This window comes from Lagopus leucura, unplaced genomic scaffold (genome assembly GCF_019238085.1).
Source record: "Lagopus leucura isolate 7727_CA_CO unplaced genomic scaffold, USGS_WTPT01 Super-Scaffold_806, whole genome shotgun sequence".
Classification (NCBI taxonomy): Eukaryota; Metazoa; Chordata; class Aves; order Galliformes; family Phasianidae; genus Lagopus; species Lagopus leucura.
In genome coordinates this window covers 8215426-8240987 of record NW_024962260.1, presented here as the reverse complement: position 1 = coordinate 8240987, position 25562 = coordinate 8215426, and the positions used below count along the sequence as shown (strand labels likewise).

The following is a 25562-nucleotide window of genomic DNA, read 5'->3' as shown; positions in this document are numbered from 1 at the left end:
TGGGAAGCTGCCCATCAGTGGCTAAGAGCATCCCTAAGAGCAGGCGGGATGTTGGCAGCTTGAGGCTCACTGTAGTGAGATGCTAAGAACACAGATCCCAGAAAGGAACCTACCATGCTTTTGGCCAGTTTTCTTCTATTTTTTCCATCCGTAAATAACAGGAATGAGAATTCCCAGGTGCTTAATTTAGGCAATAAAACTTGCTATTTAGGGAACCACAAGATCTTTCGTTAAAAACGAAGGAACAAACCAAAACAGTACCTTATAACAAATCATCTGAGGATTCATTAGGCTGTTTCCTGCACCCCACCATCTCCTGGGTACTCCTGTTCCAATGGCTGGTCCATACCTGGCTGATGGAGATCACACATCACACCCTCAGCAGCACACTGCTCAGACAACTGCAAGAGCTGCCGTCCCTCAGTTCTCTCCCGAGCTTGCTCGTAAGCAGAGGCTGCCTGAAGCACCTCACAAATCCCATCCTTTGTCCCACCATCATTTGCTTGCCATGACCCCTTCCTTCCCAAGTTGTCAATGGTCGAGGGAAGTCCCTCAGGAGAGGTCTGGAAGTATAATAAAAATGGTAAGAAGAGCACAGAATGAAAGCTCAACGGCGGTAGAAATGCATAAACCCCAGGAAGTTCTGTTACAGTCCTTTCAAACAGAAGGCGGCTCAGCTGGGGTAGCTTAAAGGAATAGGGCTGAATTAATTAGTTTCTCTGTTTAGGTAATAATACCATTAATCACGATGAACCGTTTTGTGAGAAGGCTGAAATCCAGCCCAGCGTAATTCCGCAGGAATCCCACTGCAGTGCAGCGTTATTGACGGGTCATCCTCCGAAAGCCTAAGAGCAATGCCTCCTACTACAGCAAATGGCAAACCACTGACGTGCTTTTAATATTCAGACTGCCACATCATGATGAATTCCTCCAGCACCGCTGCAGCTGCAATAAGCAATCCTTCAGGAATGCCACGGTGGCACGGCACTGATTTAACGCTTGCCTTCCAAACTTTGCATGGGCCCAACGCTTCCACGGGGCACGGCCCAAGCTCAGATTTGCTGCAGTGTGCACTGACAGCCTGCGCTTTGGACTCTTTGTCATAGAGGTTAGGGAGGCTGATTTGGTCAGGTCTGCCTTAGAGGTGATGTCAAGCATGACGGTGCATCAGACAATGGCGGAGGGGGACAGTTGCAGCCCCTCAGCCAGCATGACTAACGTCTTTATGCTGACTGCAGCACACTTTGTGCTTCCACCATGTGTTGTACGTTCCTCTGATTTCAGCTGGGAGAGCAGGTGCTGATTTTTAGTGCCTGTTTTGTCTTAAGCCTCCTTTCATCACATTCAGGACCCTGCTATTTTATTTCACTTTATTTTTTATGCTCGGTAACTTAGTCACACACAGACTTAAGAACAGAAGCCGTAACATGCTGTTAAAGCGCAGTCGCTTTGCACTGAGGGCTGGGGGGCTCGGAGCACCTCTCCACGCCCCATAGATGTCTGCTCTCAGCCCACGGGAGGAGCTGGGGGGAGCAAACAGAGACACACGTGAGAGCAGCTCGGGGCTGCGGCCCTCCCACAGCCACAGCCCTGTTGGTGAGCGGCTGCACAGAGCCTGGCCCTTCTTCTCCATCCTTCCCACCATTTGCACCGGGAGCAGAGACCCACAGACCGAACTCAGCCCCAATTCCAGCACCAACCCCGGCGCCCAGCCGCCATCGCAGACCATCGGCCTCCGCTGGGCAGCGCCGGCCACTCACACAAACACACCACTGCCTTTTTCATCCAAAATCAATGTTGTATTTATCTTCATTGATCTACAAGGAAACTGAATGTTTAAAATTACAGGGGGTGCAGGGGGGAGGATGGGGAAGGGGGGGGAAACAAGAGTTACAGAGCCAAGAAAATAGTAGCGGATGGCTGAATTAACTAGAGAGAAAAAGCCCAGGATATATAAAACATGGACACTGAAAAATAAAATAAGGGAGGGGGGGATGGTACAGCAAGTAAAACATGGCAAAATTTACATATGGATGAAAAGTAAAATTGGAAATAAAAAATAAATCATGCCAAAAAGCAGTTCAAGGCAGAACCACACTGAAACAAACATTTGCTTATGGTCTTCATGTACTATAGATAATATATCAGAATTTCTTTTTTTTTTTAATCAACCATTAGACTTTTTTTTTTTTTTTTTTTTTGCACTCCTAAAATTCTACTTTGTCTTGTATACAGATTCCAATAAGAACACTGCACAATTAGCACAAGGGGTCCACGGAAAATTGTCCTTGCTTGCCAGCGATCCTGCCCACAACACAAAAAAAGAGAAAACAAAAAAGGAAAACAAAACAAAACAAAAAATCAGGAAAGGGTCTGCCGCATGGTACTGTGCCAGTTCCATCTGCTTCTGCCAGCTTGAAGAGTCGGAAACCAGAATGCCCTTCCAGGAGCGTGTCTCTCTTCCCTCGCCCAACCGTCCCTTGTGTTTGTACAAAAATCCAGTCTCTTCCTTTGTGAAACACAAGCCGCCCGCTTCCTGCTCACGTGCCGCTTCCGCCGGTCTCCGTCGTTGCGAGTTGGTTGGTTTTGGGTTGTTTGTTTTTGAACCTTCCTCCCCCCAGCATCCACTACGACCTGCCTCCAGGTTCTTGCATAGTTGAAGTATATATGCCGTACGTAGCGCTCTGAGTGTGAATTTCGGACTGTGACAAGAGTATGAGTTGTAACCATGTTAACAAATAACCAGAGTGGTTCTAGAAACCATTTTTATAAAGTCTACCTATGTTAAGAATTTAATATTGGTGTACATTTATATTAACAGAATATTTACAGTTTGTTTTCTGTTTTTTGTTGTTTTTCTTTTGTTTAAAACAAGAAGTCAAAAAAAATTCCTCTTAAATTTCTGCATAATATAATAAGGCAAAAAACAAACAGTTTTGTACATTATTATTATTATTAATATTTTAATATATATCTGTAACTTCGGTTCCAAAGTACCAAGGTAAGTGATCGACGGGCCTCAGAAGGGAACCTCACAGTGGACTGTAAAACTACAGTATTTCCATAAATAATACTTTTAAGAAACCCTGGGTATTTTTTCTTAAGGATCTGAGGCCTTTAAAATGCAAATTTAACTAAAAACAAAAGCAAATTTCTCTTTTTTTTTTTTTTCCCCTAAGTGAATAAAGAGCACAAAATTAAAAAAAATACAAATCCATTAAAAATGTTTCTCACATTTGGGAAAAAATGTACAAACTTCTTCTTTTTAACTCGTATTTTTTTTTTTTTTTTTTTTTTTTTTTTTTTTCAAAAAAAAAAAAAATAAAAAAAAAAAAAAAAAAAAAAGTTTACAGCAGTGCATTTTGTAAAAGGTTTTCTGTGTTTTTTTTTTTGTTGTCGGTTCTTTTTTCTGTTTGTTGTTTTTTTTTTTTTTGTTTTTTTTTTTTTTTTTTACTTCTTCTTCTTCTTCTCCTTCCTTTTTCTTTTTTGTTTGTTTTTTTTTTTTTTCCTTTCCCCGTCTGCTTTATGTACAGGAGAGTTCAAGGTTCCGTGCGGGGGACTATCGGGCCTCTACTTCTTTGGGGTTCCTAGAGGGGGAGTAGTCCCTGGACTCTGAGTTAGTGAGCGGGGTAGTCCTGCGGGGGGAGGCAGGCCGGGTGCTGCTCGCTGGCACGAGGGGCGGCGGGGCGCTCAGCGCCGCGGTCGGAGGGTTCCTGTTGAGAATGCCGTTGTGCATGGCAGTGGATGGACTCAGTCTGGGGTAATGCATCCCGCTCAAATGAGGCATGAAGGATGGCACGTGTGCCAGGTGACTTTCGATAGGGGACGAGTGCAAGTGGTGCATTCTGGCACGCTCAAGTTCCTCCCGTAAGTGCAAGCGCTCCCTTTCCTCCACTTGCCGCAACCGCTCCTGCTCTCGGCGCGCTTCCAGAAGGTTCTCGTGGTTGTAGTCGTGAGGCTCCCTGTCTCTGTAAGAACGCTCGTGGTCATAAAACCCAGAGGTGGTGGGGAACCTGTGGATGGGATCCGTCCGGAGCTGGAAGTCCATCCGACGGTGCAGGTCCAAGCTCCGGTGGTAGGCATCTCGCAACGGGTCCCTCATCGGGTCCCAGGAAAACCCGGGGTGCGGCAGCCTCTCTCTTCCTGATAGAGGATTCATGCCGATGAGCGGGGTCATCATCCTGCTGCGGTCCAGCACGTTCATGTTGTTCATCTGGTGCACGCTGCCCATGGAGATGGGCATGGAGGCGGCCATGGAGGGAGGCAATGATAATCCGTGCAAAGTAGGGGGCGGGGGATGCTCCACCGATCGGGAGTGCTGTGAAGGCTCAGAGCCCACCACCAGCACGTCGCTGTCTTCCTTCCTCTCCTCTTTGACCTTGATGTCATTCTTAATCTTCTGCAGGTCACTGGGAAGCTCCGTCTTTCTCTCCATGTCCTTGCTCATTAGATTGGTAAGCTTCAAGCTCTCACTTAGTGCAGGTTTGCTGTATGGGGATACAGACTGGATTACTGGCTTTGTGTTGTCCTCAGAGGGTCTCTTATCATGGCTTGGAGTTTCCTTCACTGGGGAACGGCTCTCTTTAATCTTGTGTTCTGCTATGGGCGGCTCTCTCAGCCGGTCAGGGTGCTCTCGCTCAGGCTCTTTGGACCTTTCCCTTTCAGCAAGGCTCACCTGCCTGATGGGATCGCTGGAGGTTTGGCTGTTGCTGCGGATGAGATTGCTGATCTGATGCGTCACTGGAGCTGATGCCGGTGAGGATCTGTTTGAATGTCTGTTTTTATCCATGAGGTCTCTGTAAAAGAAGTGCAGATACGTCCTTGGGTTTGTGCAAACAAAGATACACGTGATGCTGGACACGCGCAGTGCTGTGCCTAGCTGCACCGTTTTAGATTGCTCAGAAAATGACCTGAAAAGCTCTGCTAGCATCAGCCACAGCTGTGGCATCCCCTGCGGGGGACGAACTACCTGCCTTAACGCAGCTCACCAGGCTAGTTCACTGTCCACTAAGAAATGAAAAAGTACGGATGGTTTATTGCTTTTTAAAGAAGGTGGTTATTGTGTGTGCACATCTCCTGCTGCCAGACGAACATTTCCTTGGCTACAACTCTCTTTACTGCGTGGATCCTTTCCTAGAGCATGGATGTAGGCACACAAAACAGAACTGTTTTGGAAACCTATGGAAAAGTACGTGGGTGCTTCATGAGACAGCCTCAACAACTAGAAGCAGCTATGAGATGATGATTATTTTTCTGTGGAGCTGCAGTGAACTGTGTGCTGTTGGCATTCTGTCAATTCAGCCAAGTGCTTAAGGAAAACATCCCTGCACAGGCCAAGAAAAGGAATGACGGCCTGCAATGAGGAGCAAGGGGTTCAAGGATAACCTCCACTGTGTAGAAGAAGCAGTGTGAACGGGATTTATATTTCTGCCTCTGAGCAAGCCAAACAGTTGCACTTATTCCCATGTCTTTAAGTGAATAAATAAGGCCACCTTTTAGAAGCGCTTTGCTCTGAATGACAGATACTTTAAATGCAGAGTATCATGGTGGGATTGAGAGAAGAGTGTTATGCTGGAAGGGCTCAGTGATGCCTTCCTTTTGTGCCTTGAGTTTGTGTTTGAGAGCCATAAGGCCAGAGTGCTGAGAACTGGAGGTGTTTAGGGGAGTTCAGTATTTATTCTTTATGATTACAGTTGCTAACCTGGATTTCTCTCTCTGTGGTAGTCCTGATTGCTGGCCAGGGATATAGGTTATTAAAACCATGTCCAAACATCGATGCTGGGGACAGCTTAGGCTGAATTAATAGAAACGTAATAGAGATGTTAACCCCTGTGTGAACACTCTTGAGAGTGAAGTAACCTTGGTTTAGAAATGATTTATGCTAAAGCCAACAAGGGAGCTTCCTATCTGAATGACTATTCATACAAGGGTGTCAGACAGTTTAACACTGAAAGCAAGATGATTCTCAGCCTATTGCTTCTATGTAATCTTGTTCACAGGCACTGCCTGAAGAGCTCATTAAAAGCACTCCAGGCAAACTGCAAAACCCTGATCAGCAGTCAAATGCATCTAAGGTTTGCAGGCTTCTACTGCCCAAAAGAAATAGGCTGTTGGAGACAGCCAGGGTCTGGAATATAAAGAACTTCAAAATCAAGATGTAAAGCTTCAGAACCATAAAGCTGGAAGCTAACAACGTACCTATAGCTCAGGTGATACACTTCTGTCATCGTTACTAAGGGTTTGCCTACAGTGTAATTTTTTAAAATCACTTTTACTAATGAATTCATGCATGCTGCTCCAGATACAGACATTTGCATTTTTATCTCATTAACGTCCAGCTAACACTTGAGTTTATCAGTTTACCTTCATCAAGAGCTATGACTGTCTACAAAGGACCCATCACAATACCACTTCCACCGTTTCAGAATCTGTGGCACTGCTAAAGGAGGCTGCTAAAAACGGTCAAGCACCCCCAAAAGCTGCACTGACATGCTCGCTTTCCCAACCTGGTGCTTTTTAGTAACCCGCTAGCAGGGAAGGAAAGACAAGCCTACTGTATTTCCACAGAGGACAGAACCTAAAAGGCAGGCGTTTCTTTTGTGCCACTAGTACTTACACTTATCTGGGGGACACGGCTATCAGCTGCTTCAGAGACAATCAGTGTTTTGCTCTGAAGGTGATTTTACAATGGGAACTGGCAGTGAAGGAAAAATGAGAAGAAATACAGAGGAAAAAGAGAACCGGAAGAATAAACAGCTCAAAAGCACACGCTGCTCACCTCTCTTTGTCTCTGTCGTCTTTACTCAGAGAAAGATCCCTCTTCTCGGGCTCCCGCTCCCTGTCTCTGTCATGGTTTGTCACCGAGGAGCTTCGCTCGGAGTCGCTCGGCTTGGGCCACTGCGGAGGTGTTGGGAAGGATGGCGGGGTGCGATGGAGTCTGTTCCACGGCTCATGGGGATTACTGAAATTCTGCAGGTTTGGGCCGTCTTTGTGAGTAAAAATGTTGTTGTGAGCTAGAATAACGGCGGGGGAGGAGGAAGGGTTAAAGATAATTCAAACCGAATCATTGCAGATGCATTTTGCACAAGACAAAGTAAAACCAGAGCTGTCCTTTCAAGACTTCTTAACGTGGAGCTCATGGCGAGGGAGAGCTGCTAACAGGGCGTCAGAGATTCCTCTGGCGCTGGCCAAAGACCCACCAGCTCTTTTAAGGACACCGGTGGAGGAAGCTTTAGCTGTGTACATCCAAATAACTCAGAGATGGCTTACAAAAGTGCACAGCTCCTTTTCTGCCCCCCACCCCTGCAAAGGTTCCAGCACAAAAGCAAAACTCTTCCTCAGCTTCCCTCACTGGCAAAACCGTTAATTTCTGGGTAGTTACAAGCAATCAGCCGCCTGCAGCTGGGTAGTCAAGGAGTTTTTGTTAAAGAAACCAGACTATTTGGTGGTACGTATGTATGTGTACAGAAACAGAGCTTGGCTGTAGGGTTTTTTAGAACAGTCACACGATTTTCCTCCACCAGTCTCGAACTGATTCCTGTCGCACCATGAGATGCATAAGCATGCTCTCTCATGTGTGGCTCCCGAGCATGTCTTGCCTACAGGTAACATGCTTTTGATGTGCAATCATTTTATACAGGTAATTCAAACTCCAGATATTGGTTACAGAGGAAGTCTACACTCTGAATTAGGGGAAGCATCAGTAGCCGCCCCCCGTCCATCTCCACTGTTTGAAGGGTGTTATCTTAGATGCACACGGTGTGCCAGAGCTCAGCGGGTCAAGCAGCTCCAGCACCCCTAGGAACACACAAGGCAACAGCCTTCAGCAGTGAGGAGACACAGGGCACAGCTACTGATGTCTGTGACACGCAGAAAAGCTCCCACCGCAGAGACCTGGAAATCTTAGGTGCAGTGTTTTCAGATAGCAGAATGGAGGTTAGGAAATAAACTTCTTTAAAAACTACCACCAGCTGCTGTAAATATTAGCATGTGGCTTTTCTGGAAGGGATGTTTGTCTGCAGTAACCCAGCCAGTACTTACTCAGAGCATGACTGCCTAATCCTCCAAAGGCATTGCTGCCTAAGTTCCCAAGGCCGCTGAAGGTGCTTGACCTGCTAAATGGATCTGGAAAGGCAAACAGGGATTTAGCAGGCATTTAGCCAAGAATGTTGGAGAATGAAATGCACCCCTCCCCTTCTTAACGGTCTGAATCCAAGAAGGATTAGGCCAGACTTTAAGCTGATCCTTCTCATCGCAAGGTTCTTTGCACAGAAAATTCCCAGCATGTTAAAATGGAGAAGGGATTCAGTGCTCACCCTGCAAACAGGTGCTGCAATAAACTTTTGTATGCCAGTCAGAGGGGAGCGAGAAATTAAGTTCTATAGCTGCAATTAAGGTGGCTGTTGCTAAATTGTTAACTCCCCTTCCCTGTCAGCAGTAATACCAGAAGCACTGTAATTGCTTTGAAAGAACGTAAGCAGACTCCTAGGTCAGCAAAATGAGGGGGATGCAGTGTCTCACTGTTATTTCTCTGTACAACCTTTTGCCCTCTGTATTGGTGCACAGAAACAGTCCTAACTGCTATGGACATCCATCCATACACCAACTAAACATGTGGGTCTGTTCGTGCCCAAATCCTCTCCCATAACAGATTTCTTGATTATAGTGGTGGAAATGATAGCATGGCCTTATCCTTACTAACACTTGTTCTTTCGAAAGTCCTGCCTTTTACTTCACTTGAGGCACCCATCACCAAGGGGTTCCTCTCCAAGTGCCCAACTCAGGTTTACACCCTCCAAGGACAGCTGCAGGCTACGATCTCACTGCTCTCCTCCTGTTCATCTCGAAACAACTCCTGCCCACTGACTGTCTGTCTTTTTACAGTGTCTAACTTGCCATGTCACAGGAGATGAAGTGCTTCCCAATTCCTCATGGACATCCTTATATTTACCATGCACAGGCAAACAGCCCAAACAGCTTGGAGTTTTACACCAACAGCTATTCACTTATTTACTTATTTTGAAATAGCTGTTCTTGCCCCTCCCCCTTATATTTTTTGTAGTTGGTGACTGCAGGGATACAGCTGTTTTTGACAGGATGTTCAGGAATTGTAAATGTGGGCATTTGCAACAGAAAGAAGTGTACTGGGTCATGTGGCATGCTACATTTACTGATTGGGTGAGTGTTACTACAACATTAATCAACAGAGCTTGATCTTTAATTGGCAACGAGCTGCTTGTGAGCTTTTAAAATGAGGAAATTTGAAAAAATCAAGCTCTACTTACTGCCAATTAGGAAACTGAAAGACTGGCACAATGTGCAGAACAGCTATTTGCCAGGAACTGTTCAGTGAACCTTAATAAAGAACATAGCCAAGAACTTTCATAGGTGAGAGAGGGTATGGGAGGAGCCCATGTCAAACTTGTTTGAGGTACCTCTGAAGTAAAACCTCCTGTTTCCCTGGGCACATTGCAACAACACAGAAGGGCTCCGGAGGTCAGGTTTCAGCTTGTGTGCAGTGCTACGCGCTCCCCTCTCACAGGAGGGGGTCTGCTAATCCCACTCCTCTCCTCTGGAGATGAGAGAGGGTGGCTGGGCAGGAGGACTTCCGAGTGAGCTCCTCATCCCTAAGACAGTTCTGTCCTCTCCCTCTGCTACTGCTACAGTGCCTCAGGCAGAGCCGTGCTGAGAGCCAGGGTCAGAAGTGTAAAGGTGAAGGCAGGGTTTACTTACACTTACCTGCCAAGTGGTTAGTAGGCAGGAAACTGCTATGATGAGGTGAAGGACCAAAGGGGGTGGTGGCTGGATGCGTTGCACCTGTGAGAACAAGGTCCCTTTTTAGTTCAGTGGCAGGTGACACAGACCCTGCCCATCAAACTCAAGCTTTCACATCTGTCTCTGCAACCACAGCCTCTCCCATGGTATTTCTTCCTCTCCTAGCCCACGGCCATAGTACCACAATGCCCTCTGGGGAAGGAGCAGCACAACTCAGCACAGTACTTTACATTAGGTTGAGGAAAGGTGAAAGAAGAGGCTGCAATGAGCTAGTCTGTCCCGCATTCCCAGGTGAACCAAGCTCATGCTCAGGTGGGTTCAAAAGGGAAAACCAGAGCAGATAAAAGATTTGCTACTGGTGCAGGCAGACACACACTGAGCCCAACAGGTTTGCAACTGTATCTCGTGAAAGCACTGTCCCCTGGCACAGGGATACGCAGGCTTTGGAGGAAGACAGATTCCCATATATACTGGAAATCAGTGTGTGTCTGGGAATCTCCTGGGCTTGACTTGAGCCCCTTGAGATCAGCACAGAACATTTTCAGGATGCACCTAACATCTAAAATTTGAATATTTGTCTTTCAAACGTATGCACAAAAATCCTCTGCAAAAATTTGGGCCATGATGTCCATTCAGTGCCTCCTCTGCCTGTACTTCTGCCTCAGCAAATAAGGCAGGATTATCAACTACCACAGCGTGCTGTTGCTGCCTGGATGTAACAACCTGTGCCTCCCCTGCAGAAAGCAAAAGTTGCCATACTGTCTCATCTTGTTAGAAACTCGTCATTCCGTACAATGACAGAAGCAGCACTTTCCTGAGGACAGGACTTTATGGAGGTGCTGGTCAATCCAGGACCTGGTTTTCCTTGGTGCCAGAGCTCGAAGTGCTGTAAAACGCACTTGTGTTCAGATATCAGCAGTCTATAAAGCCTGAGAGGGAGACAGTGCTTCCCATCCCTCACCAGCTTGGGCACCACAAACCTAAGCAGCCAGAAAATTAGTTGAGGAAACTTAAGAGAGACCACGGGTATGAGACCTGAAGTTATCTATAAACATTCTGACTGCTCCAATGCCTCAAGACAGATGGAGACTGCCATCTTCCTAATCCTTTAAGATTTCAGAAGGTGTATAATGGATGGGAGATTTCTTCAAAGGAGACGGCTTACAAACTCAACTACACGGGCTGATAATAAAAAATCCTCTGGAGGAAGCCGGTAGCAGCATTGCAGGCTGTCAGGTAGTTATTAAATATAGCGTCTGCCAGGCAGCCGCACATCCGTCCTGAGGACAGGTGGCCCTAAGATAACTTATGGCTCCCACAGTAACGAGGCAATGCAGCAGAAGCCATGACTCACGTCGGCGACACGCTTGTTCGATAAGGTGAAAAGAATGCCTCAGATATTGCGGAGCAGAAGATTTATTCATCTCTATATTACTGCTGCAATGTTTGCTCACCTCGATAGCACTCTTTGCCTGGAGTTAATGTGATGGCTGTTGTGATTAATACACTCGTGGACAAGCTGCTGTAAGGTTGTTTTTCTCCAATAGAAGTTTTTTATTAATTTGCCATCTTTAATATATCTATTTCACACTCTTCCACTCTTGCTTTTATGAATGGAGAAGCGAGCCACGCTTGCATCTTTGTAAGAGAAAAAGCTCAAGACACCAATTAGATTGGTGCTTTGATTCAACAGACTGTTTCAGCCCGGTAGGGTGGGGTAGACTCTGTCCAAGACAGCATTCAGCAGTAAAACCATACAGGAGGCACGATTCTTGTAATGACAACACTGGACAGAATGAGCCAGTGGTAAGGAAACAGCTGCCACAGGAGAACAGGTGGAGGGTTGTAAATCAGCTGTGCTCATGCATCCCAGCAGATGCAGTAAGTATCTCAGCTCCATACTATCAAAGTGTCGTTATAAAGACCAAAACACAGGGAAGCGTTCAACAGTATGCAGCTGGAATCAGCAACAACTGTACGCAGCGGAAACCTGCATTCGAGGTTTAAGACTTTTCATCCACAGGTGAGGTCTAAAGGACACTGAACCACTACTGGAGCTCCTGAAGGCCACCTGACACACACTCAGAAGTCATCTCTCACTGAGGCTTCAGCTCCATCCTGCTGTGTTTTGGTCCTGCTCGGGACCGAACTCACGGAACACTTCTAACCTCATTCATCTCAACAGTAATGATTCAATACTGCATCATAAAAGCATTGCACTTGCTGTCAATGAATTACACACATAAGGGGCTGAACTGCACCATGTCAACTGTCAGCCCACTGAGAAGGCTGACTTTAGCATCTCAAACAAAGAAAATCAGCATCTGGCAAATGGGCACCGGCATGAAAAGCACCAGTGACCTCCAAAGAGAAAATGTCAGAGCTGCAGTCTCCTGTGATCAGAAACATCAAGAACAGTACACTGAGGCTTACTGGACTTTTGTAATCGAATTAAGTGTAATTACTTCTACAACATATTGGAAAGCAATTTATCTACATAAACAGTAGTTTCTTCTAAAACATTCAATACTATTTTAAGCCTCAGAGATGGCTGCACTTAGAAATATGTAAGGGAATTCTACATTTACAAAACAACTGCTTAAAAAATACACTTTCTGTGCTATTTTTCAATTCTGTTCTGTTAGTGAAGTCTTTCACTTTACAAAACCTCCAGGTTTCCAGAAAACAAACACAACTAGATGAGTGGATGAGCTAAGAAGAACACAGCAAATATAAGAGCAAGAAAGAAACCTAGGACCATTTCCAATCGTATGCAATGGAAACATTTTCAAGTGTTTTGTCAAAATTGCTTTTTAATATCCCTCCACAGTCTATCAGGGAGGCACATAAGCACACAGACACAACTTCAAGAGCCAAATGCTGCAGCTCAGTGATGCAGAGAACTCGCTCTGCAGGCTGCCAGCTCTGCTCCCACAGCAGGGCTCACAGCCCCATCCCCAGTGCCTCCACATCCCCTGAAGCAATCTCGCCCACTACAATTTTGAAGGCACACGCAGCTGCAGAGATACACTTTAAATGCAGTGGGGTTTTTTGTTTTTTCTTTTTGGAGGGGTGGGGGGGAGGAAGCAACAAATGATGAGCTGCCCTTACCTGTGGTAGAAAACAGAGGCCTGGCAAGGTCCTGTGGATAATGGAAGCCTGGAAACACTCCAGGGGCTGGAGGTCTGCTGAACAGGTCAAGTTTACCGCCTATCTCGAGCTTGTGGGGATCCAGCTGCATTTGCTGCCAAACAATACAAAAACAGTCTCATTATGCATTACCTTTTTTTTTAATGGGAGAAGAAGAAAGGGAGTTGAGGCTTGTAGCTGCTTAGCACTGCCAGGGAGAGTTAGTAAGAGTGACAGCAGCAGCTCTGGTCACGTACCACAGCCGCGCTCTGACAGCATCTATAAGGCCATTTCACTCCACAGCCTCTCAGCTGCCTGCCTCATCCACATGAATAAGGTCTGAAGTGAGCGCTCAGCCCCTCAGCACACACTGGAGCATGCAACACGATACACCGAGCGTGCTGCACCGCGGGAGCAGTCAGCAGTCTCAGCTTGACAAAAAAATATTCTGAGGGCAGAAAGCTGCCGACAGAAGCCCTGGGAGCTGGGTGACGGACTCGTCTGGTTTGCTTTTCCAGTTTGGAAAGAGAGAGATGTTTTTAGACTGTGTCTTTCCTCCAGCCAGCATCACTCAGCATGAAGGTATGGGGAGAGAGATGAAGAAAACTGACTACGAGTCTCACCCAGGGGCTACTTTTACCCTTCCCCTACAGAAGTGAGCGTGGCCAGCCCAAGGAACTGCACCTAAGTCAACAACATGCATGCCTCTTCATAAGTATGCATCTTCAAGATATATTTACTTACTGAGAAAAAAAGACGTAACTCTTAGAAGTACTTATTTGAGCACTTAATATTCTTCATTAATGGGAGAAAACCCTACAGCAGGACCTATAAAAAATGCCACTCTACAGAAGCCATATTAATTCTATTCTGTCTGCCACAGGGAGCTCTGAGCCCACAGCAGCACCCCGGTGTATCTGCATCTTGGTGACTCTCGAGGTTCACAGCCACCCCGTCTTCACTGCAATGCAGAAAGCCCAACAATCTCTAACATGGGAACTGCCAACCTACTCTCCAGGTCCATGTCTGGAAAAACATTCTCCACAGTATCAGTCACTTAATCCTTATTGGGATAATACTCCATATTCCACAGGAGGTAGTTGTACAGAAGGGAAATGACATTAAACATCCACGCTTCGTACAAAGCTGGATTTTGGGCAAAGCAGCCCTCCACCTCTCTTCTCTGTCTCCAAACACTTAAATTTCTCCTGCTCACTTGGTACCCTTCAGCTGAACTCCTTTGCCCTCAGGTAAACTATACAGTTGCTACAACAAATGTTAGAAGGTCTGAATGTGTTAGTTAATCAATACAGGCTAGCTTCTGCCTCATCTGTCACTACAACGTAACATGTAAGACTTGGCTTTGTTCCACAAGCTGTCTGAATTACCTTTATCTTTTGCTGGTGATGGTAGATCTGCCAGGCGATCTGTACATGAACTGCACACCACTTCCCGGGTTTCTGCAATGGAAAACGCAAGAATTTAGATTAATTTATACGTTAGCAATCTACATCAGATAGAAAGTTTCATTTCCCTTTCTGTCTAGCAGCTAAGCAATGAGAAAGGCTGATGACTAAAATGGCACAACAGATGATAGACATTTTCTGTACTGCAGCTGATGATGTTTAAATTAAGAAGGAAAGAAACAGGAAGAATGTGGGATGTGGGAAGTCTTCCTCATCTCATGGAGATCTGAGATCTCTCACTCTCGGCCCTTATTCTCATACCTGTGCTCTCTCCTTCATAAACTCAAATAAATGGCTGCAAAGAACACTACAACATGTTGAAGAGAAAGGAGCTGATGCCTAACCATCCTGTTTCTGGAAAGAGCCCTGTCCATTCATCCATGCTGCACCGTGTCTGCAAGCTAACTCATGTGTGGTCATCAGGAGTGCTTACATTTGGAGAGGAAAAGTGTATGGACAAAGATTGAGCAGGGATGACCAGTGCCACAGCTGAACGAGTTACCATTTGTCAGCTGATCTGCAGTACCCACTACAGAGTGTTTTTGTGAAACATGAGAATCCCAGACAAAACACGGTGTCCTAAGCCACCATGAATGTGATCATTTGTGAATGTCTGCCCACGCTTGCAGTCCTTTATTTCTGTGACCCTTATTTCACACTGTGAACTATTAATGTACAAAAATGGATGCAAAACATGGATGGGATTCAACCTGTAAGTTATTAATCAGAAGTAGCTGAGAGCCATCAATGACATTTTGTTTTAAATAAAGGATGAGCTTGAATTTTTCTACTGGACATGTTAAATGTCAAAAACACATGCACGTAATATACATAAAATCCCCCACAAACCTTACTTACTCTTACTGGTGGCCTGTAAGGGTCTGACACCTATGGAAAAAGCAGAAAGAAAACAATCAGTCATTCTAAAACTAGCAAGTATACAGAAAGGTGGGGAACTTCCTCCGAATAAGTAGAAGCATTCAGAAAGCAATGTTCCAGAGAAGTCCCCTGTGACAAGGGAAAACTAAAAGGCTTAAAGCAGGCTTAAAATTTCTCTTTCATTCCTTGCAGCAGACTCAACAGAATTTTATGATAAACAGTGCAGCTTCATACCAGTAAATGAACAGTGCTCATGCTTTTCTGAACCTTATAATTGCTCTGAAACGGAGTGCATGAAACTACTCTCCAAGTGATGCTTTGGGGAAAGTCCTTGAAGAAGTTTCCTGCCTCATTTCCCTCTGACTTTGTTTAAAAAAGTCAATACATCTCTTTGCATTCATGACTGGTGGAGGCTACAGTTGTCTCATCAATAAAAGAAAATTCAGTCTGGACTGCACTTTCAGACCCTTGAAAGGCTAATTTAGTTGTCAGCTGCTCTCTCTCTCTTTTTCTTTTAACGAGCAATCACTCCGTTTACTGTAAATCCAGAGAAGCCCAAAGGAAGGTGACATAGTGCTGCCTACCCCTGGAGTCTTCTGCAGCAGCGTATGGTGGACTGTGCCTGGTCTACCTGCCACGTCGATAGGGTTTGAAGTCTGAAAGACAAGAACAGAGAGTGAATAAAAGTGTGTCATATCACCAGCTCATTTAACATCTCTATTAGATGTTAACAGCATGTTTTATTCCACGTTTGTACTGTGCTTCCAACACGCATATCGCTACATTAGTGCTAAATGTTATCTCTTACTGACAGCCAACAGCATTTAATCACTGTGTCATCAATTATTTAGCAGCAGAATTATGGCAGCACCCCTAAGCCCCCTTGAAATACCAACCCTACTGTGCTAGGCAGTATGCAAGTGGATGGGAAGAGACAGTCCCTGCCCCCAGAAGCTTATTCTTTAGACAAAACAGGCAGCCAACAGGAGAGGAAACAAGAGAGGTGGATTGATTCCCTCAGTGTTTCAGGCAGCAGCCAGTACCACAGTCAGGAACAGAACAATTCAAGCATTCTAGTCCTGCATTCCACCTATTGGGCCATGGCCTCTTTCCATCCAGGGCGACAGGATACAATGGTTACAAAGGCAACAGCCCATCTATTTGCTTTGACAAGGCAAAATGAGAAACCTTAGAAGGTGCTTGTGGGTCTTTTATAGCTTTGCATTGTTTATCCCATTATTTTCCAGCAAGAATTAAACACTTCATTGAATGAATCCCTGTTCCTCCTCCTCCTCCGGCTCCCACCTGTTGCCCTGTCCTAGTCGGTCCCCCAGAACTCATTGCCTTCTCTGGAATTCATCCATCTCCCACTCCCAGCTCAGCTGCACCTGGTGCCTCCACACAGCTGAGTGCAAAGGGGTTAAACCTCATTCCCTGAGCAATTGTTTGACTCACATTATAGGTCAAATTATGGTAGATTTCAACCGCACAAGGAGCAACTAAAATTATGGGTGTGGATGGTTTTCATTTATCTAGGGCTACGTAACTTCCAGATTCATTAAAAATAGAATTCTTGTGTGTGTGGAGGTAAGTCATCAAGCTCCCCAGGCAGAGCTGAGCTCCCGGGGCCAGTCTGACAGCTGAGGTATATGTAAGGTGGCAAATAAGTTACAGCTATCATACAGGCAAGAGCTTTAAGATCACAACACGTTAATAGCATGGTGTCATCCTGTCCCTTTGTCCCCTGGAGAAAGATGCGAAAGCTTCCTCCAGCAAAGCACACTGAATACTTCTGACCTTTTCAAGTTCTTAGCTTGTGAGAAATGCCTTTGGGAAACTCACTGAGAAGTTTACCGTCAGCCTGGATTTATGTGCAGTGGATTTACACACACAGCTGTAGGCAACTGACATGGGAAGGGGAAAAACAAAACCAAGACCTCTGCTCTGGAAACCAAGAAGTGCAGGATTCAGCATGCCAAAACCAAGCCATCAGCTCTGTAGTGGTTAAGAAGGCTTTGGTCAAACAGCTTAGGAGGGAGAGCACGGAAAAATGATGCAGTAACAATGGAACAGACTTAGTGGCTTTGCTGAGCAGTTCAACTCTGTCTCCTCTACAAAACTGGAAAACAACATGCCAAAGCGGCAGATCCATTTCTCAACTTTTTTTTTTTTTGAGATGTTAGACTGCAAGCAAATACAGCACTGTCCAGAGATCAAGTGCTGTTAGTGAGTAACCATCGCACCAGAGTGTGACCCTGAGCTGTTTAAACTCAGACGACCAAAATTCTTTTTATCTGTCATTAACATGAATTAAATCTGCATATAATATGGCTCTGTTTAAACATGTCAAGGGTCTGTGCCCGCTTTTTCCTTCTTGCCATGCAATTGCTTCTCTGTGATCTACTGGCATTTTACAGTAAGATGGTATCTATAAAACTGCAGTGAAGGTGGAAGCCAGAAGAGCATGCTGTCTGTGCAGCAGAAGCTCCTCATTAACAGCAGCCTTATGGCAAAACTCAACTCTCTTTTCATGCGAGAAAAAAACTGTCATTTCCACATAATTTGTGCAGCTTTGCTTGGGAAATAAAGTTCAGATCTCAACAACTTGGGGTCCAGAGGGAACTACTGGCTTCCATGCAAGAACAACAACAGTCTCGCCCAGGGATACCTACGTCCTTTCCCTCTTGCTCCCTCTGCTTAGATGCAACTGCTACTCTCCCAGCTCTGCAGTCATTACGTACAGCACTGCTGTCGAACAAAGTCATCTTAGAGGCTCTGCTATTTGCAATTTATCCAGGAAAAAAAAATAATTTAAAAGATTAGGTGGGCACTGAGAAAATATTTGAGGTTCTAACAATAAAATGAAATTAATTGGGAAGGCTGCAAGAGACCTTACTTGCAGAGGTTGGTTACTGACCTCCACTGACATCAGTGAGAAAAGCACACTGCACAGTCCTACCTGGCTATAGAAATGACCTTCCAAATGCTATCAGAACAGCACTGGCTACAGTGCTAGTCCTTAAAACTCTTCTAAGACAGCGGCAGAGCTCTATGGAGATGCAGTTCAAGGTAAGAAATCTCTAAAATCACAGCATGCGAGGAAGATAAACGCATGGCACCTTAAAAATGGTAGATGCTCTATTTTCAAACCAACGCTGTATTCACATTTCTTGGCTGGAGGGATTCAACACTTCAGATAATAAAAAGACCAAGTATGGGAGAAAAAAAAACAGTGCACACCACAGAATTCACTGAAAATGGTGGTTATCATGGCAATACCTCAAAATGCCAGTCAGTGCCAGCTGCAATGACATGTTACATGTGCACTGCACCTTTCAAACATTATCAGCAAGAAGGTTGCAGGCATTAATCGACCCTTACAAAGCTACTAAAAGATAACGTTATGGATGAGGAAGCTGAGGAACAGAAGATTCAAGCAACTTGCCCAAGGTCAGAACAGCACTGGAGCTGGGAATAAAAATTCAGATCCTTCACACTGCTCTACCCATTTCTAGCTGTCTCTTCCTATTGTTCTCACACTTGTACAGTCAATTTTTCCTTCTTTCTGGGAATAAACACAGCCCATCTTTTGCAATCTCAGTCTGCTAAATTTATAAAATGATTTGAGACTCATCGGTCTAGTATTAGCTGTAAATACGTCAATCAAATAATGCATCTGCCTGCATTCTTCTCCTCCAGGTTGAGCAGACCTCCCAAGTGAACCACTCATCCTTTTCCAAGGAACAATCTGTAGAGCCAAGAGAAAACTTCTGCTCAAGCGCTGGCTGCTTTGTGTACAGGACGCTCATTGACCTGTGGGGTGAGCGCTTCCAGCCCCGTGTTGCACTCCTGCTACTTCAGTCATGTGCTACAAAATCACCAGGGACACGACTCTGAATACAGTTTCTCTCCCAGCAAAAGAACAAAGCCTTCAAAGAAGAAGTCTGTACCTTCGGTTGAAATGCTCCCTGAAGTGACCCAAAGGGACCTGAATGTGGAAGCATGGGTGGCATTCCAGGCATTGCTGGAGGATAGGTTGGAAAGAACTACAAAAGAAAAAGAGATGCTTATGTCACAGGACAACTTGAACAGCAGTGGAGGTAGGTGCCAGGCCTGGCACGTACAAAAATAGTAAAGTGTCGAACAAGTGCCACAGTGAATATACAAACTAAATTTGCTTTCAGAATTTTTAAGAGCAAAGCCAAAACTTGGAAAATGTGATCATCTGATGAGTTTTCTCAATAGTGCTGAACGTGTCTGCCTTTAAAATTTGAGGAACTATCGCAGGAAGCACAGAGCATTCACCATTCTTGGAGGAACTGGAGTAATTTGGCTTCTATGTTCATTTTTGGTTAACTTTGTGGTTTTCTGGAGTAGAAAACAAATTGATCCTGTTTGGAAATACGATCTGCTTTCATTTTCAAAGCAAAAAAGAACCACAAGATGCTCTACTGCACACTAACCACAGGCAACATGCACACTGCCTTGAGGTTGTGTGGGCTGGGGTAAGTTTTGCTTAGGTCTCTCCTGAGCACGTACAGCAGCTTTTAAAGTCCTAAAACGTAACAGTTTTGTGCTTTGGAGCAGTGGGGAGCACCGGGAAGAAACCACCAGTCTGACTTACTCCTGTGACCTGAGCAAAATCTTGTGAAAGAGCCATGCACAACGGGCTGCTGCACTGTGAGAAGCACCAGCTGCAAAGACACTGCAATGACCACCGATTCAGCAACCCCTGCGCATTCCCTGCCACACCAGGCACAGCAATACAGAGCCGCAGCAGCAAAAATGCAGTAGACAAAGATCAAAAAAAACAACGAAAACTCAAAGAAAACTGTGTACCTTAAAAAATAAACCGAGACGGACAAAGAGCTTAGAATGAATGAATCAAAACACTACTGATCAACCAAAACAAGCAGAAGAGCAAGCAGAACCGTTAACAAAGACACCACCTAGAAACGTAAGCACTCACGTTGGAATGTCGAAAGTAAGGGTTGTCTAATTTGGGAGCGTACTTGTCAAACTGGAAAGGAAAAACAGAAAGGAAAACAGGTGAGTTTGTTTTCGGCAGTAGTGGACACATCAGGATTTCAACACAGACAAATCATCACGGCCCATCTGAACAACACTTAACAGAGCAGAACGGACTGATTATTGCATAGTCGCTCATCAGGGAGCCGACTGATTTCCCAGAGCTAACGGGGATGGAAAGGCACTGCCCCCATTGTGCACTGGGTGCCGCCAAGTCCCCATGTGGAATCCAGCCAGGAGGCACCAGGTGTTGTGTTCCCTCTCTCTGAAGAGAACAGCCTTGGTATCTGCACCCCAGCGAAAGACAGGGGGAGTTCTGCTCCAGATCCTATCCCTGGAGCACTGCACCACGCCACCGACTCGATGGAGAGGAATGGGTTCCATTAGACCATAATCTCTACCACAGGGCAACTGATATCTGCTGTCTGTTTTCTGCAATTCTCCAAGCATCAAAGTTGTTTGGAAACAATTTCAGAATTGGAAAAGGGTTTAATGGCTTTAGATGCACAAATATCTTTTTTCTCCCTCCTCTGTAAAAGAGAGAGCTCCCCGGAGAAAGGCTGATTGTTAACCTCTGCCTTTCCAGCATGGGGCTTTAACAGCTCCACGTGTGCAGTCTGTGCCCCGTATTTATTTTTATGACCATTAGTCCTGTACCACCTTGGAAGCAAAAGCAAAGCATATACACATCACACTTCAGAACAATATGTACATTCCGCTGGGGAGGAGGGAGCGGGGAAGGAGGCAGGGAAAGGAGCTGTAGGACCCCATGGAAAGCTGCTTATTTTACAAGTCAGCTGCTGTTTCACACTCCTCTACGTGCAGGAGAGTAGACTCGTAATTTCATTAATTACAGTTATTACTGGAGTCATGTCCCCTCCAGAGTAAATACCAAAAATTACCAAACACATGCAGCTGTAAATTTCAACACTCTTCTCTGGTGTTGGGATTAGCAGAGCTGATCTAGTGCAATATAAGAAGATGTGAGTGAAATATAACAAAAGAGCTTTGCAAGCTGTTTTTGCTATGAAGGCTGACATCAGTGGGACATGGGTGGGAGGGCAGTGAGCTGTGGCAGGATCAGCTTTCAGCATTCTTAAATAACACAGGAGATTTCTGAGAAAAGTTCTGAGATTGTTTGACACAGATCAAGAAAACGGGAGAAGGTGTTTACACACGAGTAGACTGAGCAAACACCTGGGGCTGCTTTCTGAGTGGAGGATATTACTTTAATTGTCTTGCTGCTAAGCAGATTACAACCCAAGAATGTCATCAGGCAATCAACAGTGGGAAAGAAAAGTGAGAAACATTATGTTCAGTTCATGGTAGTTCTTCCCAAATGCTGCTTTTGCTGTTAGTCCTCATTTTTGCTTGCCTTAGCAGATGATGGCTGCTTCCACCTTTTAGACACAGTGTGAAACTGAGAGGGAAAAAAGCTGAATCTTGTTCTTTCAACCTAACAAAGTAATTGCCAGAAATGGAGGGAGAGTGTGTTTTAAAGCACTGACAAAACCCATTTGTGGTGGATCGCTAACAATTTTATAACAGCTGCAGCAAAGCCTCGTTGTGCCACTTCAGTGGAAAAAGGCTGAGGCTTATTAGGTGGCCAAAGGGATTTCTGCTACAAGAACCAGCCAAGCACCACTTAGCGCTTGTTGAGGTGACCAAATAAAAGTGCCAAAACCGATACAGATTTGGGAATTAGGAGGAAGAGGGACAACACTTGCATCAAACAGAAGAGACGCTGAGCTGCGATGGGCGCGGATGGCATTGCAGCCACAGGGACGTGCCCTGTCATGGCAGCCACCAACTTCGTGGTGTCTTTGTTGGCGTGCTTTGGTGTGGGGGAATGGGGAAGCGAAGTACCCAGAGGGACGGCAGGAAGGGGAGGTGCAGGGGCTCCGGGCTTCTCACGGGCAGCAGCCAGGGGCACCTGGGGCTTGGGATGGGGACCCTGGGGAGTGCTGGGCCCTCTGTGGGGCCTCGCAGGAGGGGCGGGGGCAGCACGCCTGGCTGGAAGGAAGAGGAACTTGTTTCCTTTTGACAAGAGCGGGTTAGGCTTTTTGACCAGAGATGCTCTACTTATCCTCACATTTTGGGCTGGGGTACGCACCATGGGAGGTGCAGAGGGCGGCATGAGCGGCGTCTGGGGCAAGCTGGATGGAAAAGGAGTGAATGTGTGCTGGTGGGTGTGTTGGTGCTGATGCGTGTGTTGGTGCTGGTGAAACTCCGCTCTCAGCAGCGGCACCGGGCCAAGTGAGGCAGCGGCCCGGTCCGAACTCTGAACCAAAAACCGGTTGTTCAGCTCTTGCCTGAGCAGTTCGTGATCTAGAGGAGAGAGAGAGAGAAAAAAAAAAGACACAGAGGCCCGTGGGCCTGTGAGTACCACAAAGATGGAGGAGAAAGAGTCAATATTCACCTGGCATTCCCTGTTTCTGCAGGTCATGCTGTGGTGGTTTTCTACGTGAGGACTCATTGGTGGAGGTAAGAGAGATGCCTGTGACAAAGTACCAATCAGAATCCCCGAATGAGGCTGGCAATACATGATTGGTTGGTTGAATGATATCAACAGGCTGGTATCTAAAGACAAGAGAGAACACCATGAGTCATCACAGCAGAAAACATCATCTCGGGGCTCAGCAAGCAGCCGCCCGCGTCCCCCCCCTGCCCACCCCCGGGCGCTCAGCCCCCACCTCAGCCCTTCCCCTGCGCTCGCTGCCAACGCACCGACCTGTTTCCTGCCAGCTGTCCCCATCCAGGGGCGTACAACCGCACCGGGTGGACGGCAGCCCTATGCATAACTTACAGTTTGACATGCGTGGAGTTAAAGGACAAACCGTTGCGCGGGGCCAGCAGGCAGTGCGGTGCCGATGCGCTCGGCCGGCTGCTTCCCTGCAGGACAACCTCCCCCTGCACATGGCGACCAGGAACCCATCCCCGCTCTCTGAGGCGTTCTTTGCAAATCGTCTTTTTTACTGAGGCCCTACATTCTAAGGAGTAAATTTCCTCAGTTTCTAACAGGCTGTATGCTGCAATGTTTTGTCCTCGCCTACAGGTTTTTCTCCCCGTAGAAAATAAGGAGGAATTGGCAGGAAGAGGAGAAAGGCTGAGCTGGCACAGGAGCTCATGGAAGCTGCAGTGACTGCTGGAACACAGCGCTCCGCCCCACAGCAAGGGGCCAGTGCTCAGTACTGCCCTCTGAAGAACCACTCAACCTGCCCTGACTGTACTCCAGGGTAATGGAAGGTACCAGCCCTTCAGAAATGACTGAGGAGAATAAAAACAAATGTCCGCTTGCCCAGAAATGTCTGTTGGTGTCAATTAAATCCATCTGTGATCTTGCCTAACAGCTTCAGACAGGTGCCAGCCGGCATCCAGCATGCCAGGCGCTCTGTAAGCTGTGCACAACCTGTGCCACGAGCTGTGGGTGATGGGCACCATTCCTGACTGACTTCTTGTGACTGAACTTACATTGACCCTCCTTTCTCATGGTCAGACCCCGTCTGAACGGCAGCACTGGGTATAAAGGGGCAAAAGAATACATGCTTATTATTGCATATTCCACAAGCTCTTCTTTCACTTCAGTATTTTACAGTACCACTAGAAGTATCTAAATCCTTTTCCGAATTGAAATCATTAAGCTCTTCAAAAAGAGGCACTCTGATCTAGGATCTCAAGGTCTCTACTGACACTTGGAAGTGTATATTCCATTGAAAGGCACTGCTGAAAGCATATTTTGGATGCCTAATTCATTTGCTTTTGAGTAATAATGTGCTGCTGAGAGCAGGGACCGTGCATTGCTACATTCCGTATTAATAATATTTACACATGGACAGAAACGGAGAGCAGAATGTGCATATACTTGTGATGCTGAAGACTAAGGCATTGGACCAAATGAGTCTATAATGGGCTCCACTCCAAAAAAGGTGAGAGCACTTAGGGCCAAAACCTACTGTTGTTAGAGAATATAAATATAATTTCATAAGCGTGTTGTGTTTATGCATTTAAATCTGGCACAACTTAAAGAAATGGAATCCTTCTGTTAGCATCAAGATAATCCACTTTCTATTTTTCTTGAGGGAGACATAAAAGCAAGCTGGCAGTTCTAAGTGCTCTGATACTCTGTTTCTTTAAGGAGACTCGAAGGCAGACTGATAGATTTGGCTCCGGCTCACTGTCCTGCCCAATGGTTTTGGCCTCTGCTGGGACAAGAAGAGGCCCACAGATGCTCAGAGAAGCAGCACGGCACTTGGAGGAATGGCTGCTCCAGTTTACAGATGGGACTGCCAAGTAGTAACCCAGCTCCATGAGGCGCTGAGAAACGTAAAGTCAGAACTCAGTTCTTGGGCACGCCAGCGATGCCTTGTCCCATGGGCCTGGCTGTGTAGAACACAGCTAGGAGCACACTCTGGACTGCTCAAACACTACTGTTAAGTGTGCACACATGAGCTGGGCGTGGAAGCAAAGGGTCAACTCTGCTGATGCTGCTAGATACCCTCATTCAGCAGAGGAGAGACAAAGATTGGTGTTTCCTCTGTGTAATACACTAGAGCCACTCTTGAGGCCTCTGAAAGGAGGCCCACGTGATGGCTGCTCCTAAGTTACTTGCATAAGCTATAGATTTCCAGAAGAACAAGTGCCACCAGAAGTGCATTCTTGCTATTCTGAGATCTGAACTTTTACCATCAGTGAATGCAGGAACTCAGTGATTTGCTCCTCTTGCTAAGAGTGACAAATTGACTTTTAAGGAAGAACACTTTTTTCTCCAAAGCAGGGGAAATAAAAAGACAGTAACAGGAGACTTGAAAGCTCCATGCTCTCTTGTAGGCTTTTCTAAGCTGGTGCATTTACTGTGAGCACACATACACTCAAATAGCACAGCAAGGACCATGCTGCAAGTGGTAGTTGGCTCCTACCTCTCTAGGCTACTCAACAACATCACTTGTTTTTAAGAAAGTTTTATGTGAATGACAACAGAAGCTCCTGGATATGCGCCTCTCTGTATTGATTTTATGATGTGCCTGTTTGCAGGCATTTCATACAATGCAGACAAGAGGCATTTCATTGTCTGCAGGTTAGACACTCAGACCTTTCCCTCCACTAACTTAGGCCTCTCCAGCTTCAATTGCAGAAGAAATCCTTTTAGTAGGAACAAGACTGTTACCATTTCCTGGCAAGCTGCTGAATGTGAATAGGTCACTTGATCTTCCACCTCCTGAAGTTAATGGTGAAAACATACTTGCTTTCAGTGACTGCAGTATCGTGCTTTTAGCGAGCACACTGCTA

At 45.9% G+C, this 25562-nt stretch overlaps 1 protein-coding gene across 16 annotated transcripts in view; it reads right to left on the bottom strand.

Annotated features, from left to right (window-relative positions):
* Positions 1–3450: 3450 nt before the first annotated feature.
* The window catches only part of FBRSL1 (fibrosin like 1), a 416097-nt gene continuing 393985 nt past the window's right edge, over positions 3451–25562 (bottom strand). For 6 of the 16 annotated variants that reach the window (XM_042865419.1, XM_042865407.1, XM_042865412.1 and 3 more), the window contains 11 exons: positions 22369–22604; positions 20218–20268; positions 19199–19294; positions 15833–15904; positions 15219–15257; positions 14292–14363; positions 12886–13018; positions 9739–9816; positions 8041–8124; positions 6779–7013; positions 3451–4796 (listed from right to left, as the gene is read on the bottom strand). In XM_042865419.1, coding sequence (XP_042721353.1) covers positions 3560–4796; positions 6779–7013; positions 8041–8124; positions 9739–9816; positions 12886–13018; positions 14292–14363; positions 15219–15257; positions 15833–15904; positions 19199–19294; positions 20218–20268; positions 22369–22604 — 2333 coding nt within the window. In that variant the 3' untranslated portion in view covers positions 3451–3559. Of the gene's footprint in view, positions 4797–6778; positions 7014–8040; positions 8125–9738; positions 9817–12885; positions 13019–14291; positions 14364–15218; positions 15258–15832; positions 15905–19198; positions 19295–20217; positions 20269–22368; positions 22605–22695; positions 22857–25562 lie in introns of all 16 variants that reach the window. The other 10 variants (XM_042865413.1, XM_042865410.1, XM_042865409.1 and 7 more) reach the window with 10 other exon arrangements.